Source organism: Protopterus annectens, chromosome 1.part0, assembly GCF_019279795.1.
Source record: "Protopterus annectens isolate FY-2018-M chromosome 1.part0, PAN1.0, whole genome shotgun sequence".
Taxonomy (NCBI): domain Eukaryota; kingdom Metazoa; phylum Chordata; order Ceratodontiformes; family Protopteridae; genus Protopterus; species Protopterus annectens.
Window position 1 is genome coordinate 1801166227 of NC_056725.1, and position 25822 is coordinate 1801192048.

General features: G+C 42.6%; 1 protein-coding gene across 3 annotated transcripts in view; it reads right to left on the reverse strand.

Annotated features, from left to right (window-relative positions):
• The window catches only part of UTRN (utrophin), a 4744936-nt gene that overhangs the window by 2426501 nt on the left and 2292613 nt on the right, over nt 1–25822 (reverse strand). For all 3 annotated transcript variants that reach the window (XM_044069601.1, XM_044069592.1, XM_044069610.1), the window contains one exon: nt 11226–11376. In XM_044069601.1, coding sequence (XP_043925536.1) covers nt 11226–11376 — 151 coding nt within the window. The remainder of the gene's footprint in view (nt 1–11225; nt 11377–25822) is intronic.

A 25822-nucleotide genomic window follows, 5' to 3' on the forward strand; every position in this document is an offset into this window, starting at 1 on the left:
TCCTGTTGCATATGCTACCAGTAGCTGGTCAGTTTTTCTGTTGCTCTTGGTCCTGTCCAGGTAGTAACGTAATTGTCTATGTACATCCAAGGTATGCAACAGTCTTTCTCCCCTGTTCTGTGGGTTGGGGAAGAATGTAGGTAGGTGGATAGCTTGATTTAAAGATACCCTGGAGACCACCTTTGGCATAAAAGTAGGATTAGTTCTCATGGACACTATCTTGATGGAAGATCAGGAAGGGCTGTACTGCCATTAATGCCTGTAGCTCAGATACCCTTCTTGCTGAAGTGATTGCAAGCAGGAAAGCAGTTTTCCATGATAAGTATTGTAATTCTGCTGTTGCTGCTGGTTCGAAAGGAGGTAGTGTCAACTTTTCTAGCACAAAGTTCAAGTCCCATGCTGGCAATGGTGGCTTCCTAGGTGGTTTTACATTTTAATTCCTCTCAGAAACTGCCTGAGCAGAGGATGTGAGAAGACTGGAGGATCCAAGTTATATTCTGCTGAAATGGCTGATGCATGAATCTTAATGACAGGCCGTTGTGGAAGAGCTCTGCCAAGTATTCCAGGATGTTAGCTATGTTTACCAGTGACACATTCTCTCCTTTTGCTGTACTCCAAATGAGATATCTTTTCCATTTTGCTGAATATTTTTTTCTTGTTGAGGGTCTGCGAGCCTCCAAGATAATGTCTTTAACCCTTTGAGATAAGTCTGGGTTATTTGGTCTTATGCAATGTTCCAGGCAGCCAGCTGCAGTGTTTTCAGGTTTGGATGCAGGGTTTTGAAGTTGTTCTGTGCTAACAGCAAGGGAACTAGGGGCAGAGGCCATATTTGTTCCCGAGACATACTCCTCAGTAATGGGTACCAATGTTGCCTTGGCCAGTCTGGAGCTATCAGGATGACCCTTGGACGGTCTTCTTTGATCTTCAATAGCACCTTGTGCATCAAAGGAAGAGGTGGGAATGCATATGCTGTCAGGTTTTTCCAACTGAAAGATAGGGAGTCCACTTTCCAAGCAAGTGGGTGGTACGTCCTTGTGCAGAATTTTTTCAGTTGGTGATTGTGTGGGGATGCAAATAAGCCTATTTCTGGTAGTCCCCATTTCCTTGTAATGGTTTTGAAGATGTCTGGATGCAGCATCCATTCGTGGGCATCCGTGGCAGTTCTGCTTAGGATGTCTGCTAGTATATTTTCTTTTCCTGGCACAAAAATTGCTTGTAACTGAATGTTGAAGCTCAGTGCCACATTCCAGAGGTCCATTGCCATCCGGCATAGAGGGTATGAATGTGTGCATCCCTGTTTGTTGATGTACCACATAACTGTGGTGTTGTCCTTCCTTATCAGCAGTTGACCCTGTCGAAGAAATGGTCTGAATGCCTGAATTGCCAGTTTTACTGCCAGCATTTCCTTTTGATTTATGTGTAGGTGCAGCTGGTCTTGAGTCCATAAGCCTTGTATGCACTTGTCCAGCATGTGTGCCCCCCAACCGAGGTCTGAAGCGTCTGTTGTGATGGTCTGGCTTGGTTGAGTGCTGTGGAAGGGCAGTCCTTTGTTTGTTTGACAGGCCTGAGCCCACCATTGGAATTCTTGCTTCAGGCATGGAATTATTGGAATTTGGGTTTCTAGGCTGTGCTTGTGCTGAGACCATAAATTCCTTAGGTACCACTGTAACTTTCTCATATGTAGTCTGGCATGTGGAATCAATATTATGCAGGATGCCATGTAACCGAGAGCTTGCAGGACTTTTCTTGCTGTTAGCTGGTTCTGGTTTAATGCCATGAAGTAGAAAGGGAGTTGCTCCTGTTTTTCTACTGTCAGGAATGCCATTTGTTTTGATGTGTCCAGATCTGCACCCAAGAAGGTTATCCTTTGGGATGGTATCAGCCTTGACTTTTTTATATTGACTGTGTATCCCAGGGCTTGTAGTAGATGAATGACCCTTTGCAAATCTTTTGTTAATTTGATTTTGTTGTCCGCTTGTAACAGGCAGTCGTCCAGGTAAGGGTAAATTTGAATTCCCTGAAGCCTGCAATGAGCAATTACTGATGCCAGGCATTTCGTGAATACTCTGGGCACAGTAGATAAGCCAAAGGGCAATGCTGAGAATTGATAATGCTCTGATCCTGCAAGAAATCTGAGGTATCTTCTGCAATTTGGTCATATGGGGACGTGCAGGTATGCCTCCTTGAGATCTAGAGTTACCAGCCAAGACTCCTTGCCCAGCATGGGAAGAAGCTGCTGTAGGGTCAGCATTTTGAATTTTGGAACAATGAGGTATGTGTTTAAAGCGGACAGGTCGAGAATAGGCCTCCATTGGTTTTCTTTTCTTGGTACCAGGAAAAGTCTGGAGTAAAATCCTTGCCCTTGTTCCATAGATGGTACCCTTTCTACAGCTCTCATCCTTAGTAAGTGAGTTATTTGTTCTAGAGCTTCTGTCTTCTGATTTGGAGGTAGGTTTGGCATTCCTCTCTTCCTTGGTAGGGTATGGAAGTGAAACCTGTAACCTTGGTCTATTGTCTGTAAAATCCATTTGTCTCCTGTGATGTAATGCCAGTTTACTGAAAATAAGGCTAGCTTCCCGCCTAAGGGTGCCTCTAGTTGTTCCCTGGTAGGCGGTGCCAGAGCCAAGTCACTGTGATTGTCCTGTGGAAGTGGTGGTGGTGGCTGGATCTGTGGCTGTACCTCGCTGGTTGTTAGCCTGCCACTGACGTCCCCTGTAGGCACCTCTGGATTGACCCCTGCCTCTTGAGTGTCTATTCCTGCCTCTCGGAGCTCTGGAGGTGTCTGGAAAGGACCAATTCTTGGAAGGCCAGTTCCTGCTAAACCTTGGAGGCTGGACGTGCAAGAAATCCTTGACCGTCTGGACAGATTTTGCTTTCTCTTCCACCTTCTTCAGCACCTGCTGTGCAGGGGAGCCAAACAAATTGAGCTTATCCATGGGAGCATCTAGGAGCTTTGATTTAACATGGTCTGGTAAGGACTGTTCTTTTAACCATGCATGTCTTCTGATCACTGTGCCAGTCATGGCTGATCTAAAGGAAGCCTCCAGTGCATCATAGCCGCATTTTAAGGAATGATTACTGACCTGCTGAATGTTATGTACCATTTCCTGTACAGATTTTTTGTCTAATGGTTCATCCGAGGACAGTTTTTTAGTTAACTGGTCTAACAAATTCCTGATACTGAATCATGTGGAATTGACAGTTCAAGGCCCTAGCTGAAAGAGTAGCAGAAGTGTAAACTTTTTTACCCCATCTCTCTAAGGCCCTAGATTCCCTTTCAGAGGGGAGGGTTTTTTTGGTAGAGGTAGCTGCTACAGCCTTGGGTCCCTGGGAGATAGTTTCGGGATCTGTAAAAGGGGCCTTATAAAAATGATAATGTGTGTCCGGAACCCTGTAGTACCTATCGGGCTTAGCAGGGGCCGGAGGAAGATAATCAGGAGCAGTACAAGCATCATTAAAAGCATCATCCACAACAGTAAGTACTGGAGGAATGGCTAAAGGCCTATGCTGTGGCAAATGCAAAAAGGTTCTAAGCCTTTTCCTAGAGTCTGAAAAATCCTGGCCCTGCCATTGAAATTGTTCCCTCATAGCATGCAAGGTTTCCCCAAAAGAAAATTCCTCAGGCGGAGAGGCAGAAGGAATGGACTCTTCTGCATCAGAGTCCTCATAAGGAGAAAAAGGGGCCTCTGGAGGGTCTGAATTATCTGATTCATCAGAGGATCCATCTGAAGAAACTGGCTCAGGGGGCTCTACTCTAGTCCTCTTCTCTGGAGGTGGGTGAGAGGCCCTGTCTGGATGTGGTTGGGATCCCCGGATCAAAGAAATGAGATCATCTGCTAGACTAAGCATTTGTGAACTAGAACTGGGCCTGTGAGAGGGGGTCTTAGCAGGCACAGTTTTGGTAGTTTTTGCTGCTTTAGCCCTGGCAAAGGCCTTAATCGACATGGATGCAGGAGGCCTAGCAGCTCCACGTGCAGGGGTAGAAATATCCAAAGGGATAGTATCTGATAAATCCTGTGAACCTGCAAGAGCAGGTGGGATTTCGGTAGCAGATTCAGCCAAGCTGGATGAGGCCTCGTTAAGTGGCAAGCTTTCGGCCGAAGGAAGAACCGTGGACTCTGTTTCAGCCGAAACCGAGACACTCGCGGTTGGCTTAACCGCGGTTTCGGCCGAAACCGCGGACCGCGAGTGTCGGTCCTTTTCCTTGCGTTTTTTAGAAATTTGCGTAGTCGGAGTATCCGACGGCATAATGTAAGCAAAAGCGGAGCCGAAAAACTCTTCAGCAAATTCACACCGACGTCTAAGCGTTCGTCGGTTGAAAGAGGTACAGGCTAGACAAGCTGCTACGTCGTGGTCTGGGCCTAAGCAAGGTAAGCAGTAAGAGTGGAAATCTTTATGAGGTATTTGTTTCCCACAATTTAAACAGTTATTCACTTTTTCTGACATCGGCTGAGGCAAGAAAGAGTCCCCAACGGGGTACTTAGCTTTTTAGAAGTCTTCGGTACTTGTAGTAGTAATCTCTGGTTCTGACCGACCGGCACTTGCGAACAGCTTCTGCTTGGCCACGCGCAAGAAAGACTGAGGAAAATGGCGTCGGCTGATGCCTTTATACCCGAATAACTGCAGCTATGACGTCGGGTGAAGTGCGACACCAGCCGAGGCCAGACCCAGACTTTGGAATCCGGCCGACCGAAGGGCTGCCTGACGACAGGACAACCCATTTGTAAGGACTGCAGATGCATCCTTGAAGGACATCGGTAGATTTTTTCCTGCTGAAGAATAAATAAAGGAAATACAATTCGAAATCCATCTGGAAATGGTAACCTGGGAAATAGAGGATCCCGCTCTATTTTCTGAAAAGGAAACAAACAATTGGTCAGATTTACATAGGTGTTTGGTCCTGTGTAGATAGAATCTCAATTGCCTGTGCACATCCAGTTGATGAAATCTAAACTCTGCCTTGTTCGAAAATTGAGGGAAGAACACTGGCAGCTCAATAGACTGACTGAGATTAATAGTAGATGTAACTTTGGGGAGAAAAGACGGATTAGGTCGAAGAGAAACTGTCCTTATGAAAAATCAAATACGGGGGTTTTATGGAGAGGGCTTGAATCTCTGACACCCGTCTGGCTGATGTGATGGCTATTAGGAAAGCTGTTTTCCAGGACAAAAACTTTAACTCCCAGGTGGCAGCCGGCTTGAAAGGTGGGGAGGTAAGGGCTTGCAAAACAAAGTTTAGATCCCAGGGCATAGGTTCTCAAACAGGAGGCCGGAGTAATAAGGTGCCCTTTAGAAAGGCCTTACAGAGTTTATGGGCCATAAGGGAAGGCTCATAGGAGGTATGAAAGCTTGAAATAGCCGCCAACTGGACTTTAATGGTGGCGGGTGCAGAGCCCTGCTGAAAGAGCATGGACAAGAACTCCAAAATGGCAGAAATTGGGGCTGTGTATGGGTCAATACCTTGGGCATGAGCCCAAATAGAGAATCTCTTCCATTTGCTGGAATAAATCTTCCTAGCCGAAGACATATGAGAGGACAATAAAAATGTGCACTACCTCAAGTGAAAAACGATGAAGTCTGACTAACGACGGAAGTGGAGTAGCCAGGCTGTCAACCTGAGGGTCTGCAGGGAGGGGTGGAACTGTCCTGACATGTGTCAGTAGGTCTGGTACTGGGTCCAGAATCCAAGGAGTGTCTACAACGAATGGATGGAGAAAGGAGAACCAGACTTGGCGAGGCCAGTGTGGGGCAATTAGAATCATCTTGCCTCCCAAGGATAAGGCTTTCTGAATCACTCTTGGTAACAGAGGAAACAGAGGGAAAGCATAGAGCAGACTGGAGGGCCAATCCTGGACTAGAGTGTCCCTGGGTGAGTCCCCCTGTGGGGGGATCAGGGTGAAGTAGTTGCTGCATTTGGCATTGAGGGGATTGGCAAAAAGATCGCAGCAAGGCTGACCCCACCTGCTGAATATCTGTTCCGCAACCAGAGGGTTCAGGGACCAGTCGTAAGGCATGAGAATAGCTCTTCTCAGCCTGTCTGCAATCACATTGGCCTTCCCCGGAATGTGCGTTGCCACTAGGAACCGTTGGGAAGACGCTGCCCACTGTCACACTCGCATAGCCTCTCTGCACAGGGGGCAAGATCTGGTTCCTCCCTGTTTGTTTAGATACCATACAACGGACATGCTGTCCGACTGTATTGCAAGAGGGAGAGAGCTCTGAAGTGCCCGCAACGTCAGTAACACCGCTCTCATCTCTAGGACTCTGATGTGCAGATGTACCTCGTGATCTTGCCAAGTGCCTTGGACTGTCCTGCCAAGATAATGCCCCCCCCCCCCATCTGGGAGGTGTCCGTGGTCACCGTGGCAACAGGTGATGGAGGAACAAATGGTTTCCCCTCGTCCAGATTGGTGGAGCATAGCCACCAACCGAGATCCTGTTTGCATCGGTCCGTGAGTAGGATCTGGTGGGAAAGGGGGAGTTTTTGGAAAGAACATTGGGCAAAGAGAAGCCATTGAAGAAGCCTCATGTGTAATCTCGCCAGAGGCACTAACATAATGGTGGCTGTCATGGTGCCCAAAAGCTGAAGAACCCATCTCGCTTGTACTTTCCTGAGGGGTAATAACGCACAAACCTGATTCTGTAATACCCTGATACTTTTGTGTGGCAAGAAGGCTCGCATTTGGATGGTGTCTAGCTCTGTGCCTATAAACGTGACACACTGTGAGGGCAGCAAGGCAGATTGTTTCCCAGTTCAATGTTATTCCAAGTCATTGAGAGAGGGTAATGGTAGCGTCCCTGGCTTGGATGAGTAGATGCCTGGTGGGGGCGGTGAGGAGCCAGTCATCCAGATACGGAAACACTTGGAATCCTTGACGTCTCAGGTGAGCTGTCACCACCGCCAAACATTTGGTGAACCCCCTGGGGGCTGTGGTGAGACCAAAGGGCAGGGCACGAAACTGAAAATGACTGGCTCCCAGCCGGAAGTGTAGGTGACTCTTGGATGCCCTGTCCATTGATATGATAGTAAGCATCCTTGAGGTCGATGGAGCACATCCATACTTCTTTTTCCAGAAATGGAAAAATGGACTGAAGGGTGACCATTTGGAACTTAGACTTTTGAATGTAGTGGTTTAATCGGCTGAGATCTAGAATGGGTCTCAGGTCCACTGTCTTTTTTGGTACCAAAAAGTGTCTTGAGTAAGTCCCGAATCCGATTTGGTCTGAGGGGACAGGTTGGATGACTCCCCTCTTTAGCAGCTTTGAAACCTCTAAGGCTGCATGATCCCTTTGACCAGGTGGAACGTCCGGGATTTTTCTGACTGGAGGGGGATCTGACAAAAAGGGGAATGGGCATAACCTCCGGCAACTATTCGTAACACCCATCGATCCTGGGTGATGCTTTCCCAGGCTTCCGGGTATAACGATATGCGGCCCCCGACTAGCTCCGGAGAAGCACAGTCAGGCAACACATCAGGAACAATGGCAGTAAGAACCGCAAAAGGAATCACAGTCTCCTGAGTTGCGGGGGCCTCCTCTGCCTCTAGGGCGGTGTCTTCCTGAATAACCTCCCCCTCCTCTGCCTCTGGAGGGGGACTCATCTTGTGCGGCAGGGAAAAACTTCTGCGACTTCTTGAACCACATCTTCCCACCTCTCTGAGCCTTGGGGTAAGGCCGAGAGGGGAGGGGAAAAATGGACCCCTACGGCAGACAGGGTCTTTCCCTCTTGCTCGCATCTGGTGAGGGTGTCTTTCACTTTGGTCCCAAAGAGCGAGGACCCATCAAAGGGAGCGTCAGTGAAAGAAGACTTGAAGGCCTCTGTGAAATGACACAGGCGCATCCAGGCTTGCCTCCTGAGTGCTACTCCATACTGGCTGCCCTACTCGCCCCCTTGGCTGCATAAGATATGAGCCTCATGGACGAGTTGACAATAGAATTGAGGGTAGACACCTGGGCGTTAACCGTATGCGCCAACGCCTCAGGTACGTTACCCACTATAGTATCTCCTAACTCCTTGAGGAGATCTCTCTGGAGCTGAATAAAATGACAAAGGTAGTTCAGTGACCGTAAGGTGAATGTCGCTGATGAAAGGATATGCTTCCCGTACCGGTCCATGGTCCTAGACTCTTTGTTAGGAGGATGGACAGAGGAAGAGGTCTCGGCTACTTCGTTCTGTGTGGCCGCCGCCACCACCACCACCATAGCATCTACAGAAACCCCTTTGGACAGAAACTCTTTCCCGGGAGAAGCAGAAAGAAACTTATTGGGCCTTCTGGGTACAGGTTCCACTGAATCAGGATTCTCCCACACCCTTGACAGATTAAATCCAAGAGCTCGTCAAAGGGTGGAGACACCCAGGAGGCAGAGGGTTGAGCTCCAAAGGCCTTGAGGAATACCGACTCCTCCTCAGAGGGGGTTTTGGACGGCCAGTCATCCCTCTGTCTCAAAATCTCCAGGATGTCGGAGAAAGAGACGTCATCAGAGGACGACACAGGGGAAAGTGAGAGACTCGTCCTGGGAGTCTATGTGCTTCCTCTTGCACGTCTTCTTTCTGGGGGCCACAGACTCTGAGGGGCCCGCAGAAAGTTGGGGACTGCTCATGGGGTATCCCCAAACCTTTGGGCTCCCACTATCTATGGATAGGGGGACGTCAGAGGCTCTAGCCAGGGCGGAAGGGGACAGAATGACCTATCTGGGTGATGTAACTGACAATTTGGCCAGTGTGCTCCGCATGGCCTCGATGGCCGGTCCACCTGAATCCGAGGACTGACGGGCCTCAGGCCATGACCGGAGTCGGGGTCTCCCGAGCCGATACGCCGACAGACAGGTGTCCTGAAGTATCCCCCTCGGGCCTGACTGAGGAAACCCGAGTGCCGAAAGCTGTCGAAGGAGCCGACAGTGTCGGAGCCGACGTCGGCACCAATAAACCCTTAAGCGGTATCGGCGCCGGCGCAAGAACATCACTCTGAGTGGAGCACTCCGGCTCCGAAGACAAGGAAGTGCTCGGAGGAGGAACCATCAATACAAGCATCGGGACAAGCTCCGGAGCCGAGAATAATTTAGCCAACTCCGGCGACTGCAGGAGCCTCTGCACCACCCTATCAACATCCAAATCAGAATGCCTGGAGGATTTGGTGGACAGTGATGAAGATTGGGATCTCCTGTCAGGAGAGCCATGCCAGACACTGGGTGACCGGCTCCGAATGGGTTCCAGTAAAATAGAAGCCGAAGTGGATTCCAGTACAACAGATGCCTCCTGCGGCCCCGAGGACAGAGGAGCCGAGGAGGTAGAGTCAAGTTTAGAAAGTTTCTCCGGCGGCTCTGAAGAAACAGACTGAGCCGGAGATCTTTTCTTCGCCTTCAAAGCTTTAGACTTGGCCTGAGAACTAGAAGCAAAGTCTAAAGACTCCTCAAACGAAGGTTTCATGAGTCCCTTCAATATTAGTTTATTTTTTCTCTCCTGGAGCACCCCCGGACTGAAGGCGTGACAGAAGCTACAAGACTCTTGCAAATGAATTGCCCCTAGGCAATAAACACATACGGAATGTCCATCCGTGAATCTGTGATGGACATCTTGTAACTACACTTGGAACATTTTTTAAAACCGGAAGGTTTATGTTCCTTCTGCTCCTTAGACATTTTGCACAATAAGACCAACTGAACAATCTAGCTAGAGAAAACAGCAAGGCGGGAAACTACTGAACACTCTACCACAGCAACCCAAGAACCTCCAAGTAAAACGGTTCTTTACGACTCACACACACTATCCACAACAAGGAAAAAATAATGAGCTAGCTTAGCCCCAGTAACCAACAAAAAACCTAAGCAAAAAAGCAATACACAGAAAGGAGGACTAGGTCCTCTAACTCAAATGGGCCTAGCCCACCGGAACAGTTAGGGATACAAACTACACACAAGTAACACACAGTAACAAGCAACAAGACAAAAATAGCTATTAAAATAGCTTTTGTGTTGAAAATAGCAATTTTCTCAAGAGAAAATGAAAAAGAGAAGGTACTTAGCCACAGCCAAGCGAGACCATGTCCTAGCTAAACGAGCGGCAAATGAGATCTGGGGTTATGAAGCAGTGCAGCATGGGATACCTGCTTGGCCCAGCCAATGAGAGACTTCGAGCTAGGAGAAAAGTTGACAGAGTCGTTGCCGATATTCGGCTCCGAACCCGCGAGTAAGAATGTAGGCGAGATTGGACTACATAACATCATATATTAGGAGTGGAGATCCAGTCATCCTCAACCCCTTTTTTCCCATTTTTGCACATGGGGTCAGGGTGTCACTTCAGTGACAATCATCTCAAGCCAAGGTTTACACCACTGGGTGGCTAGCCCTGCTGCGGTAGTTCATCCGTAGCACTCACTCGCAGACATATTCACTCTCACAGCCAACTTAGAATGTCTAATCCACCTGCTGTATGTCTTTGGAGTGTGGGAGGAAACCGGAGCACCCAGAGGAAACCCACACGATTGCTGGGAGGACATGCAGACTCCACACAGAAGGCACCCCAGTGGATAATCAAAACAGAGAACCGCTTGCTATGAGGCGACAATACTACATGCTGCACCACTGTGGCCGCCCCAAATTAGGTGTGGAGATCCTTATAATGAATCTGCCTAACACAACCACACTTCCCCCTGTTAGTTGATACCTAACCGTTTAAAATCACAATAAAGTAAAGAAAAATAAAAGGAAGACTCCCCAATAGGGCAATTATCTGAACAAGTAAAGGTACAAACGATACCAACAACTATGCACAGGACAGACCAATGAGTGCGAGACCTGCATTAAGACTGGCTGTGAGTCTTAGGTTTTCATGCTCATACATCTGCTTATGTACCTCATGACCACATTCATACGTACGGCTTTGGTGCCCTGGATGGGCATCCAGGTTATTGGATGAGATAACCCGACAGTTTGGAATACTGCAACAGTGATCTAAGGAAAGACATCAAGAATAACAATCCGTTCCTCAATTTTAAATAATGCCCTGTCTGCCCTGCTGCACAAACACAGAAACTGAAACTGATCTCTTTTAAAAGCAGCACATACTTTCATGTATTCACATTTTTGTAAGGAAGCATTTCTGGAAAAGAAAATGACAATATAAGCACAAAAGAATGTTATGCAAAAAGATCACAATGCTCAAGAGAATAGGACACTTCAATTAATAAAGCTGTCTTGCTCTATATTCCCAAAGTTAGTAAACATACCTGCTGGTGTAGCCTTGCCTTCGCTGAATCCAGACTACCATCTGAACGGCAGGAGTCCGCCAAGGTCTGCTCCGCTTCAGTTACCCACTGATTGAGATCATTAAGCTCACAATGGAACTGTCGCCATTCCTCCACTGCCTTGTCGAAACAACTGAACAAAAACAAAAGCATATTGTAATATCATACAAACCTATCATTAATAAATTCTACAAATCAAAAATGAAATCCCAACTAAAGGGTGGTCAGTCAGGAGGACATCATTTACTGCAGTCCTGCAAACAATTTTTTTCTGAAAATAATTCAATTTAGTAGAACTTAACAGTTTTCGATAAAAATTACTCTCAACTGGCATTGAAACAACACCAGACCCAATGCATGATTCCTAACCATCCAATGGCACATCCAAACTTAAGGGGTATGATGGCGAAGAACACAAAGGAAAGCCCAGCTTCCAGGCTGTGGGCCAATGATTCCAACAAACAAAGCTTTTCTCAGAAGAAAAGATAAATTTGCAGTCCCTGGCAGTGCGAAATGACCACATGGAAACAAACCAATGACCTCATTTCCTAAGTCCAAAAGATGTAATGGCAGGCAAGCTTGAAACCTTGGCTAGTATTCCAACCAAACCACTAACCTTCTAAACTCAAGTTCCTTCTCCATGGAGACTAAAGCTGAGACTGAACAGGTCCATTATTGTTTCCACAAAGAGACTGAACATGTCCATTATTGCTTCGACAAAGCAGACACTGTGCAGATCTAGAAGCAAGAATGACCCTCAGAGACTGCAAACATGGGAACCTCCAGGCCAAATTTGATACAAGAATGACCCTCAGAGACTGCAAACATGGGAACGCCCAGGACAAAGTTGATACAAGAAACTTATGAGAGACAACTACTAACAAATGTACATTCAGGCAGAAAAGGTACGGGACATAACTGCAAACATCTTGACGAATGCCCCTGAAGAAAAGGGACTATTAAAGGGAAGCAGTCTATATGAAAAATGTTGCCCCTTCTAAGTCCAAGTACAGAAACCTAATGTGCACTTCCAAAATGATTATATGCAACGGACATTCATCAAGTGTACCAACACAATCCTGAAGCCTAAATGAAAGCATGGAATAAACATTTGAACTGTGACCATGAAAAACCTTACAAAAGTTATAAGAAGGCAGAAGCTGTTAAGTCCAATAACAGTTTACAGTCATTTCAATCTCTTGAAAACCATTAACAGATGGTAATAAGGTTCAGTTCCACGCTATCCCAACAGAGCCACCAGCTCAGCAGTCCCTTTGACTACACTATGACATCCAAGACAATACAGGTTTCGCTACTCCCAGAAGTAGCAAATCAGACAGCTTCTCTCCCTTTAAGCAGTAGGGTCCTCAAAAAAAGTCTCCCCAGACCTTCAGAAACAGCCTAAGACTGATCAAAGAGCAGCTTAACACTGGTCAAGCAACACTTCATGACAGGGGGACAGGCCCAGCCAGACACCTTTACACTGTGGCAGTCAACAACAGCTACAAACCTAAACAAATACAATCATTTTATGGAAGCTGCAGAAGGCGAAAACAAAACCTCACCTTATATGCTATACTAAGCTCTTTCTCAATGGCCTCCCTCAAAGGCAGTTTCTGTAAGGTCTGCTTCACTAAAGAGGACTGGAAATGGAACATCTGGGACAAATTCCTGATGGTACAACAGCCTGTACCAAAGTCCTGCTGCTTAGCTATCATAAGGTTGGAATCCTTCTTGGAGCAGAATGACCAGGCACTGGGCAGTAGAAAAAAAAAGCAGGGTGCTTTCAGATGTGGGATTGGGACACAGCACCTGGATGACAACCAGTAAAGGCAGTTACCCTTTTTGGAAGCAGCAGCAGGCCTTGAATCAAGATATTTCCACATTAAGGGCTCTATTAATCACAGATTGCACAAAGATAGCATTTGAAAACTCTGAGCCAGCTTCTTTAATGAGGTGCAAAAGACAGCAGACTACTATAGCAGTAATTTCATGACCTTTAGGGGTCAACAGAAAGATCCTCAAGAAGGAAATTGAGAGAAAGGAACACATATTTATAGCTTCTATGACAGGAACATCTATCTTCTGGATCCACTACAAGAAATCAAAAAAGCTTCCTACACACGATGTACCCAAGGAATTTTTAAAAAGAACACTAACTAAACATTCAGGAAGAATCAGTAAAACATTCTTTTTTTTTGTAGGATGGCACACTCCCTACACCCTCTTACCTATTTATATGATGTCAAAGCTATACAATATGAAGGAAAACTGAAATAGCTCTTAAGGGTGAAAATCAACTTGCAAAATTGTAGTGTCACATATAGCCGTATCTATGATAAAATGTTCCATGTTTAGAAAGATTGCCTCGGGCACTTTCTTTACAGAAAATCTAAATTCAAATATGTCCAAGACACTTTTCTACCAAAACTCCTACAATCACACAAGTCTCCAAAGCAGAGGAGTGGTACACCTGAAGCCAAGCTAAAAAAAAAAAAAAAAGAGACAGGTGTATGATGGAAGGCACTGGGGTCTGCAATATCACACCAGGACCAAACATTAGAACATTGTCCTCATAACGTGTTCAGTGTGCAATAAAAGATATTTGAACAAGTGTTTCAATATTCAGTGCAGGAGGGATAAAGAAAACTCAAGTGCAAGAAACCATTAAGGGGAAGTTAACCATCTGTAGCATGTTTAGACTTAGAAATTTATTCAAGAGATTTAGAGATGTCATAAGTAAAAGAGGTACCTTTTGCTTGCCCCTGTGAAAGCCTACAAAGACTTCGGCCTAGCTTACATCTTCCTTTCTGTATTTTGTCTAAGACTTTCGAGTGGAGCCCCTGGTTGGTTCTTGCACTAGGCATCCATGTCTGCCCAATGTCAGCTGCTGATAAACAAAAAATCACTATCCGGCTTCCCAGCAATAATGGCAGTCCTTGACTTAAAACTCTTACAATAGTGGCAACTGTTTATGGTGCCATCCTATAAAGGCAGGATCTTGGACAGTCCTGGATCATGAGTTGGTGGCAGGAGTCATATTTTGGATGCATATTTATGTATTTACCTGCATGAGTATTTACTTGCATGAATTTTTGTATAGTGAGGTGGTGGTGCTGCGGTAGCGTTGTCGCCTCACAGTAAGACGTCTTGTTAGATTCTCAGCTAAAGCGTCTTCTGTGTGGAGACATGCGTAAATGGGCGTACCTTCATTGAAGGTTGTACGTCAGGGCTGGCAACTCGGTACGTAAAAATCTGCTGCCAATCATTAGCGGACCGGAGTTCCTCTGTGGCAACCCCTAACAGGGAAAAGCCGAAAGATACAACAACCTGCATGAATTTTTGTGATGGGTAAGTGGGCTGGTTCAAGACACTTTTTCTGCCATAACCCAGGCAGCAGTGACACAAAATGGTACACACATAAAACAGTACCACTACTTCAGCACTGACAGACCACAGATGGAACTACAATGCTTAATACACTACTGAGACAGCACTAATTGTTAACATTCTGTGTCAGATTGCAACAGCTGTAATACATTGTGTTTACAATCAAAGTAGCCCATACTGTAGAAAAGCAGTACTAAGATGAGGCAACCGTAATTATCAAAGAGTTGCATTAAACCTGAAATTATTCTCAGTATAACACAAAGCAGTACTGTAAAAATGCACAAAGCTGTGTAAAATTATTTTTTTTTGTAAAATGTATCAAAGTTTTGGAAGATATACTGATTGGCTCATTGACATTCACTTGAATGCCATTCAGTCTGAATAAAAGACAAAAACCACTACGGTGATCAAAAAAGTAGCATTTCTTTGCAGACTGGCAAGTCCCAACTTATATAGGTCAGCCAACAGTAGGGAAGGTGCAAGAACCAGGGATACAAGACACAGCAACTGCAGATGAAAAGTTACATTTTATTATTTGAACACAGCAGGCTTAAATAAAAAAAAAACACTATTTTTACTAAGCACTTTCGTCCCAACAAATTCTAAAAGGGCTTTTTCAAAGTACATTTAACAAAATATAAAACACACTTCTTAACATAAACTTGGGCACCAATCATGACACAAGGAACCCCTAACATCATAGTATCAAATTAATTCCTTAAAGCAACAGATAACAAATTCCACACTACTAAATGTTCATGCCAATCAACAAAAGATAATCTATTAGTGTTCCACAGCATAATTATATATTTATATATAATTGATTAAATATCTAAAATTCAAAATTGTGATTTAAAAATAAAAAAAAAATAATTAAAAACTTTATAGGTTCTTAAATACTAATGTACGCTCCTATATGTAGTAATATATTATGTAAACATATATGTGTATATATTAAAACATATACACATTTAGATATCTGTATAAAAAATTATATATATATATATATATATATATATATATATATATATATATATATATATATATATATATACACACACATACACACACACACACACACATATAGATATATAGGTGTATTATCACTTCGAAGTTTACTTAACCTCGAACGGCTATTCATCGGACTGACATCACTGAATGGCCCTTCAGACGTTCACATCAACGAATGTTTTTCTCACAGTAAGAAATCACTTGGCCAGCATAAAGCCCCCCATACCCCCCTACTTATATATACAAACTCTGAAATCATACTACAGTGGGGAAAAGGACAAATTTCTGTATGTGGACTTCCTTCCCTAGGAAAAATGTTCACTGATGCTGGTTCGATGAATAGTCATTTATGGCACGTAAAAACTTTGATTACGTCATATAGTGATACAGACATATATATATATATATATATATATATATATATATATAGATGATTCCACTTCTAACCACTGCAATTTTAAAACATCGAAATTCTGCTCAAGACCAGAACATCGAATTTTGAAACATCGAAGGTTACAAGTGTAACAAAAAAAAAAAAAAAAAGAAATTTAGACACACACGGTATGCAGGGCACCTTGACTCCCTGCAAAAACATAAACATTCTCCCACCTACACTTACCTTTTTCTTCCCCTTCAAACCTTCGATGTTTTCAAACTCGATGTTCTGGTCTCGATCTGAACTTCGATGTTTTAAAAAATTTAAACGTTCAATGGTTTGAAGGGGAACCATATATATATATATATATATATATATATATATATATATATATACACATACATACATACGTGTGTATATATATATATATATATATATATATATATATATATATATATATATATACATACACACAGAAATATGCATTCCTCCACTCACATGAGAAAGTTGCAACACCCTGGAAAAAGAACCCAATAAGGAAATACATTTTTAAGCCCATTGTGTACACATCGCTGCTTAAGAGCGTTTTGTAACTGTTAACTTTAATAAATTTAACAGTAGAATGGCTAGAAGCAACAAAATCATTGCCATTAAGCAATGTTTTCTAATTGCCATATATTTATTTAAAAGCTTCAGTCTATGCTATGTGCAAGAATATACCAAATTTTATACATTTAATTTTAAAAGTGCATTGTGTAATTTAATTTTTAAGCAAATAACATCATTATCCAATTTTCCAAAACTTGTGGCTAGATGTTTGTTAATATATACAAGTATAATCACTAAAACTGGGACTTATGTCATTCCCTTGCTGAGACAGACTACTTTGCTACAGTACAGCTACTACTAAGCTTGGTTTGTTTTGGTTCTCTTTCTACTTACATTTTGCAAAGTCTCTCTGAACATGCACCACCTCAGGTTTCTGGAAGAATTGGACATGTGCCTAAAGAGAGTCTTAAGTAGCTTGAGACACAGACAGAGTGCATCAAAGACTACAACCCCCCTCCCACAAAGAGCTGTTAAGACTGAGTGATTCATTACTTCAGTTTGTGAATTTTAAGGGACAAGCCTCAAATTTCCTTGTTATGGTTCTCTTATGCTTACATTTTACGTCGTCTCTTTCCGAGCATGCTCCAAGTCTGGTATCTGGAAGGATGGGACACAGATGCCTTAAGTAGCTTCAGGGTGAGGGGGTGGTGCTGATCTCAGACTACAGCCAACCCCCCAGACCTGTAAGACTGAATCATTCATTACTTCAGTCTCTGATTTTTTCTGCTGAGAAGATCTACAGTGTTTTTGAGACTTGCAATATATGACTTACTACCTTTGTTGAAACTTGTATGCCTTCAGAAAGTATACGAGACACAGTCTTTTACAAATATTTTTATATTTTCTTGTACTTATGAATATATTCACTGCTATTTTCATTTAGTTTTTTTCTTCTCTAAATTTTTCTTGGCAGAGTGATTGTTAATCTGTTCTGCCATCTGAATGCAAAGTAAATTCTACTTTTGCCTCACCTATGTACTGCTAGACCCATAGCTAGGGCAAGGTGAAGAAGGCGGCTGCCCTAGGTGCATGTTATTAAGGGGCATGACTTGCAGAGTTTACACCCATGATAGTGGCGCTGCTGTAGCATTGTCGCCTCACAGCAAGACGTTGTCCCGTTCGATTCTCAGCCTACAGCGTCTTCTGTGTGGAGGCATACGTGAATGGGCGTGCCTTTGTTGAAGGCTGTGCATCAGGGCTGGTAACTCGGCACGTAAAAATCCACTACCAAACATTAGCAGACTGGAGTTCCGCTGTGGCGACCCCTAACAGGGATAAGCCGAAAGACACAACAACAACAACTTGCAGGGTTTACCAGGTCCAATACTGGCATTCATTCATTCAAACTGTTGTAGTTCTTCAGCTGTCTAGGAATGTATGCTTGTTACTGGCTGACTGGCTCTGTAACTATAGCAAGGAGCTAGGTCACATTCAGAGAAGTGGATGACTTTTTTTAAACTTTCATCTTTGTTACTGTGACAGATACTAGCTTATTTGTAATTGCTACTCTGTATTTCTAATTATAGCTGTCTAACTTGGCCATAACCAACACTTAGCAGGTTCCAGACAGAAACACTGCAAAAAATTACAGCAGAGGGCATTCAGATCATATGCAATACAATAAACTTCCAGACACCCAACACTATGACCTAAGAAGTTAAATACACATGACAGCATACAAACTAATTTAAAGTGAAGTGAATCCCACTATGAATCGCACAGATGCACTGTAAAGTAAACAAGACCGATAACACTACATAGCGATAGGATACGGTAATAAGAAACAGAAAAAGTACAAATTCTGAACACACGTTATATTGTTTATTTGTGTCACCTGAAAGAGCAAATTTGAGCCTAAGTAGACATTATGTTTTGGCATTATTCTGCAAAGTGATATGCTTATAGTGCTTCAAACTATGCAACAAAACTGCACTTATTAATTTGCCTTGTAGTGGAGGAGAATCTTTTCCACTTAAGTGATGATCCAAACGCAATAAAATACTCACAAACATGTTTCATACAGAAAATACAACCACCAAGAACCAGTCGACAAGATTTATTACACCTGACCCGACAATCAACATATCCAAAATTAACAGAAAATATTAGGTCAGAGCACCAGGAGAACAGGCAGAAAACACAGTGCATACAAACTGCTTAAGTGTAATATAAACTGGCTAACAAGAGTGCCTGTACTCCAAAGGTCAGTCTGCTCAGGAAGTATCCCATACAGAGCTCTTGATAAAGTGTTACGGATAGGTTAGGCACACACCACAGCCATGCCTCTATTAGGCTTGTTAGCTGAATCTGCCAGAGATCAGACAGAATGCATTTAGATGCACTCAATCAACACGCAATGCTCTGGAATCATTAGTACAGAAAGAGCCATTATGGTGTAGTTCAAAGGGCATCAAAGGGATGTAAGGCATGTTCTCATTCTAAGGCAGAATTGTGGGAACACACGGACTATAAATTAATCATTGCTTTTTGTTTTCTCTGAAATACTAATGTCAAAACCACCTGCTAGGGAGTTTTAGGAAAGTAGTGGTTGAGTATTACTAGGTGAAATTATGGCACAACTTAGCAGTTATGCAACATACTCCACTTAAAGAAATCCCAAATCCTCTGAGCTACATGCTCTAGGGACCTAAACCTTGTCACTACAATAAACAGAACATGCTGGAGGGATAGATTCCTGTCCCAGAGACTTCCCATACTCTGGAACAGACTACCTATCTATGTCAAACAGAAGTCCTCATTAGCACTCCAAGAAAAATCTTGATGATTGGATGGGTAATAGGAAATTCACCCCGGGGATTACTTCTGTGGTTCTGCTCGACAGGGGCACAGGAAAATAATTTTCTTGGGTGGCGAAAGCCAGGGTACCTTTTTGGCTAGGCTTGTATAGGCCCTAGGGCCAATAGCCTAGTACCTACCTATGAACCTATGAACTCTGGTTGAAAGGGAATCACTGATGTAATTCCCACAGTATCTGTTTACAGGAACACTGGCAAACAAATATTTAGGTAGACATGTAAGGTTTACATTCATTTCACCTTGGAGGCAGGTAAGGTAATTCACAAATTCATAACACACTTGCATGCTACAAATGTAGCCATTGCCCTAGCGAGTTTTGGCCAAGCATCCTCTAGCTATAAGAACCAAGGACTAAGAAACCAATTCTACTGATGCTGCTGATTCTGTCAGACAAAGTTTGGAAGTTAATCTGCAATGTGCAGCTATAATCAGTCTAGTTATTTGGTGCAAGTCTACTGTAAAAGGTTGTGTGCATGCGTGTGATATGTATATTTGTGCACTCAGCTCAATATAGTTTTTCTGGACATCTTCCAGAAAAGTTTTAGTTCAAAGAACAGACATCAAGAAATAACAAATGTCTGCAGCATAGATCTGCTAGCCGTACAATATATTTAAAAACAGGAACTCCTCTCTAAAGTGGCATTTTATGATTGGAGTGGAACACCAAAAAATTAAGTGTGCCTTTCTTTAATTATGTATATAGAATGCACAATGAACAGGCAATATTCTAAAGTCTGGTACAAAAGGGAAAATTCTGACAACACATTTGCCTATGTGGTGTCTTATGAGAGGTAAATTCACAAACATGGGACACAATGTACAAGGATTCTGTACAGACAGTTCCTTTAACAGCAGTAATTTGAGTAATATAAGCACTGCAAATGGGTTTACAGTACAATTACACCACTCTGCAAAGAATGCCCAAGAGGTAACGACCCACACCCACAAAAACACACTATGTAGGGTGACACTACTGTGTTCAACAGCTACACCTCTCCAGTACAATGGTGTCATGCTCTCAGTACTCAATATGTTACGCAGGTTACTCAGACGGAATAAGTCTCAGTGCAGGGCAGTGACCAAACCACAGAGCACAAAGGCTTAATATGAGCCAAAGCCTGGTCTGCACTAAGTGAAAACCTTAACAAATACAATGCAGTTAAAATAGAAGATCTACCGAGGCTTCCTACCAGAAGCTCACTGCACAGGAGTTAGAAAGCGACGGATACTGGCCAACTGGAAGGTGCATCAAGCTAAGAGGAATATGTGATGCTGCACACAGGTTCTGAATCTGAAGGATAAGCAGCAACATGCATCCAATGGAATAGACTCATTCATGAATTTTGGTCTGCTAATGTGAACAAAATGAAAACTTTTTGATTTATAAATCACAGGCAACACCCGTTTAAAGACTTAAGCTAATTAGTAACAGGCTTCTATCTAGGAGTCCCATTTGTGCCTGTCTTCAGCAGCAGAGTGGTAACAATTTGCAATCTGTGTAGCCAATGAAAAGTGCCAGTATAAAGATTTATGTTTTTTTCACTTGTTACAGTGGACATGCATTGAATTCTATAAACCAGGCCAGTCCCATGACAGTTAAAAACTGGTCTTGTCATTTATTATTAGCAAACTTCAGGTCTACCTGTTCTTTAGCATCACAACAGCAACTTTTTTATTTAACTATAGAACTGTTCTAGCACATTACAAATTGTACCTGTATGTAGAAATATCGATGTACTACAATTTAACAGAAAGATATAAAGTTCGCAAAACAAAGGTTGTCAGCACTGCATAAATGAGGCTGGCACACAAAAAATAGCAGAGTTCTTTTTTATGCCAAGGATATGTTTGGAGGGAACTGTTTAAAGCACATACAGAGAAACTGGTGTCAACAGTACCAATAATAAAATGATGAATTTAATGTAAAAAAATTGATTTTGTAAAAGATTGCCTTTGAGATGCCTAAAGAATGTTTGGTACAAAAAAATATACAAAAAAAATCCTTAGTTCTTCCTTATTTAAAGTTGCCTGGAATATGTTAGTGGCAACAACTTGCTGCTCCTAAGTACGTAAAACTTTAAGCCGGAGTAAATCACCAGTGCAATACTGCTGAAGTTAGCTTTCTTTTGTTACACCAATGAGGTAAATTGTTTACATTTCACTGATAATACAGTGAAAGAGGTTAATGTTTGTGTTTTGTCATTAAAGATGCTAAAAAGAGCCATGTTGCTTATTCCTTAGTGAATGAAATGATAGCAAATTACATAAACAATACTAGTTCACAAAGCTTTATTACTGTTGATATTTTCAAATATAATAGTTAATCAGAACATAAAAAGGCCTTTTCACTTCCTCCTTGCTTAAGTAAGACTGCAACAGAACAACCAATCCTATAAAAACAATTTAAAACCTCTCCCTATCAAACATTTTATGAATTCTAAGTTGTAACTATGCACAGTCTTATACTACTAAACAAAACCTGTTTATATTCATACAATTCTAATTTATAAACAAAGCAGTTGAACTGATAACAGATTCCTACCTTCAAAATCCTATCAATCATAAAATCAGACCACTAAAGATTACAATAAAACACCATTACTTTAACACTAGGTTTGCATTTAAGATGCAAGCTTGACCTGGTACAAACTTTGTCACTCAGATTCATACCTCCTGAGGCATCTAGGCATAAATTATTGGAATCTGAAGCAAAGAGGCAGACAGGCAGTCATCATTTACATCTCCTCCTCACATCACGTAAGGTAGCATATCTATTACCTGAAACCACAGACTACCATGTTCCATATTATACTTGCAGTATAAAGCCAGAACATTATGATCATCCATGTTTTTAACAGATATTATGTGCTCTCTTATTTATTCATGGAATATATGCAGAGTTTTACAAAAATAAAATTTCCTACAGTCACATTATCAATGTAAACTACAAATGAACTATTTACAATCTGCTCTATTATTTAAACAGTACTTTTCCCCAGGATCAAGATGTTCAAAAGTCCTTATATATTTTTTATACATTTACATGAACTACAAATTCTGACATATATGTAATGTATTCTTGTCTTTTTCTAGTCTGTAATTTAACCTTTTTAAATATACACCCAGTCCATAAGAAAATGTTTGGTATTTACCAACTCTTTTCAATACCCTTTCATTACTACTTTAAGTTTCCAATTTTTCCTAATGATTTTTCTACCTCATGGCTTACTGATGTATATTGACTTAACATCCCTAAGCTCTTCCAGTCTTGATTTTATTCATCTGATTATCCCCTTCCTTCCATTATTCCTTCATATTTTCTCAACAAAATTGATGTCAAATTCAAATTTTCTATTTGTTCTTGTATCCTATTCACCTCTAATGCCAAAAGACTTTAGGCATGCCATGCCCTTTTCTATCATATAATATATTTTGCCTTTATACATGCACTCATACTATCTTTTTCACTACATTTCCTTACTGCCCTAATAAACACAGTGCTTGGTTTATTTCTTTTTACATAACATGGGTGACATCTCAAATAATTCATTAGCAAGTATTGATTTTCTATGTAAAAAAGAAGTTATGTCTTACCATAATGTTCCATCTGTGTTGTTCATCTTCACCAATCCTTGACGGTGGGTTTGGTTCCAAAACCTCAGAGCTGACTTGGCCATTATTTTCCAGCTCGCTCTCTCCAAACTCTCGAGCCAGGCTCTTAATGCTCCTCAGAGAGATTACCATAATGCTCCTCACAGAGATTACCTCAGATTGAGTTTGCCAGATGGCAGAATATAGTAAAACTTTTAGAATATCATACATATGAGATATACACAAAGAAGACGAGGCCATCTATGGATTCCTGAAGAGAAACTGGATCAGAATCGGTGAGGCCTACTAAGAGATTTATAATGGGGGATGGTGGGAGGGTATGTCAAGGACTGGTGAAGATGAACAACACAGATGGAACGTTATGGTAAGACATAACTTCTTTATCTGATGTTGTTAATCTTCAACTAATCCTTGACAGTGGGACAGAATCCCCAGCAACATATGTACCTTGGGAGGTCTTACGAAGAATATTATGAAGCCCACAGAGCCAAAGGATGCTCAACCTCTCAAGATTTGATCTAGTTTGTAATGTGCAATGAAGGTATGGTGAGAGGACCAAGTAGCTGCTGCACAAATGTCACCTAGAGAAGCTCTTGCATGAAAAATTGCTGATGTGGCAACAGTCCTTGTAGAATGAGCTTTAACTATTTTGTGAAGCTGAAGCCCTTGAGATTGGTAGATGAAAAAATACAGTCTCTCAACCACTTAGCCAAGGTAACGTTGGAGACTGCACAATCCATTTTTAAGGCAGAGAAAGCCACAAATAATTGGTCAGCTTTACGGAATTCTTGAGTTTTGTGGGAAATAAAGTGCAACTGTCTAGAACATCTAGCAAATGCAAAGCGTATTCTCTTTTATTGGTAAAATTAGGGAAAAAGGTTGGTAAATGTATGGTCTGGTTGATATTGGATTCAGTAACCACTTTTGGAAGAAATGAGGGATTTGTTTCAAGTTGAACCCTGTCTTTACGAAAAATTAAATACGGAGATTTGCATGACAAAGCCTGTAACTCAGAGACTCTCCTTACAGAGGTGATTGCTACTAGGAATAAAGTCTTCCAAGTCAAAACTTGTAATTGACAAGAATCAGCTGGTTCAAAAGGGCTTTGAGTTAACGCTTGTAGGACTGTTGTCAAATCCCATGGAGGGACAGGATATTTAAAAGGGGGTCTTAGCAAGGACAACAGTTTCAGGAAGGCTCTGGAAAGCTTATGGGACATTACTGAAGAGTCATTGTGAAAATTAGAGACTGCCACCAACTGAACTTTTATAGTCAAAGCAGAGGAACCAGACTCAAAGGGAGTATTCAAGAAGTCCAATATGTAGTCAAGTGGGGCACTGGAGGGATCAAGTCTTTTATTTAAAGCCCATATGGTAAATCTTCTCCATTTGTTCAGGTAAAGTTTTCTAGTTGCAGGTTTCTGATATGCAATAATAATACGTTGGACGGGTGATGACAGAGGGGTTTGCCTGGCAGTCATGGGAATTGGAGAAACCACACCAGAGTCCATGGTTTCTGTAGCAGCTGAAGCCAAAGGAAAGGAAACCAGACTTGCTGAGACCAGAATGGGGCAATGAGGATTATGGTATTCTTCGTCCTTTTTGCTTTCTTCAGAAAATTAGAGATTAATGGAATTGGGGGAAAGGCATATAATAGACCGGTTGGCCAACTGTGTAGGAGAGCGTCCCTGGGTGACTCCACAGGTGGAGGGATTAGGGCAAAGTAACTTCTGCATTTGTTGTTCAGGGGAGAAGCAAAGAGGTCGCAGCAAGGTTGGCCCAATCAACATAATATCTCGTCGCCACTACAGGATTCGAGGACCACTCGTGAGGCATGAGAATAGTCTGCTCAATTTGTCTGCTATCACATTTGAACTTTTCGGAATGTGCATTGCTATGAGAAGCCGGTTGGAAGAAATCGCCCATTTCCACACTCTGAGTGCCTCGCGACATAATGGACACGATTTTGCTCCCTCTTGTTTGTTGATGTACCAGACCACTGACATGTCTGTTTGAAATGCAATTGTTCCTAAAGAAAGGGAATCCTGGAATGCTTGCAATGCTAATAGCACTGCCCTCAGTCTATAGAACACTGATGTGCAGGTTGGCCTCCAGCTGGGACCATATGCCCTGAACTGTCTTTCCCAGACAATGCCCCCCCCCCCCCCCCCCATCTGGGAAGCATCCGTGGTCACTATACCTTGGGGTTGAGGTAGTGTGAAAAGGCATCCCAGGAGAATCCGATCTGAATGAAGCCACCACTTTAGGTCTTGTTTGCAGAGACTGGTTACTAAAATTTGATAAGACATTGGTTGGTGAGTTAGAGACCAATGTATTGTTAGTAACCACCAATGTAGTATTCGCATGTGAAATCTTGCTAGGGAAACCAGAGTGATTGTGGCAGCCACTGAACCCAAGGTTTGAAGAATTAATCTTGCTGGGACTCATTTTGAATAATCTGTCTCACTAGACCCCTGATGCTTAGCAGTTTTTCTGGAGGAAGAGAAGCTATTCCTGAGACAGTGTTCAGTTGCACCCCTATGAAATCCAGACGCTGTGTGGGTTGCAGCCGGGATTTTTCGAGATTTATTGAAATGCCTAGGTATGTGCAAACAGACAAGGTATAGTCTCTTCTCATTTCTAAGTGATGCCTGGTGGTAGCAGTGAGGAGCCAATTGTCGAGATATTGGAATACTTGAAAACCTTGCACTCTGAGATGAGCTGCAACCACTGCCATGCATTTGGTAAACACCCTGGGGGCTGTG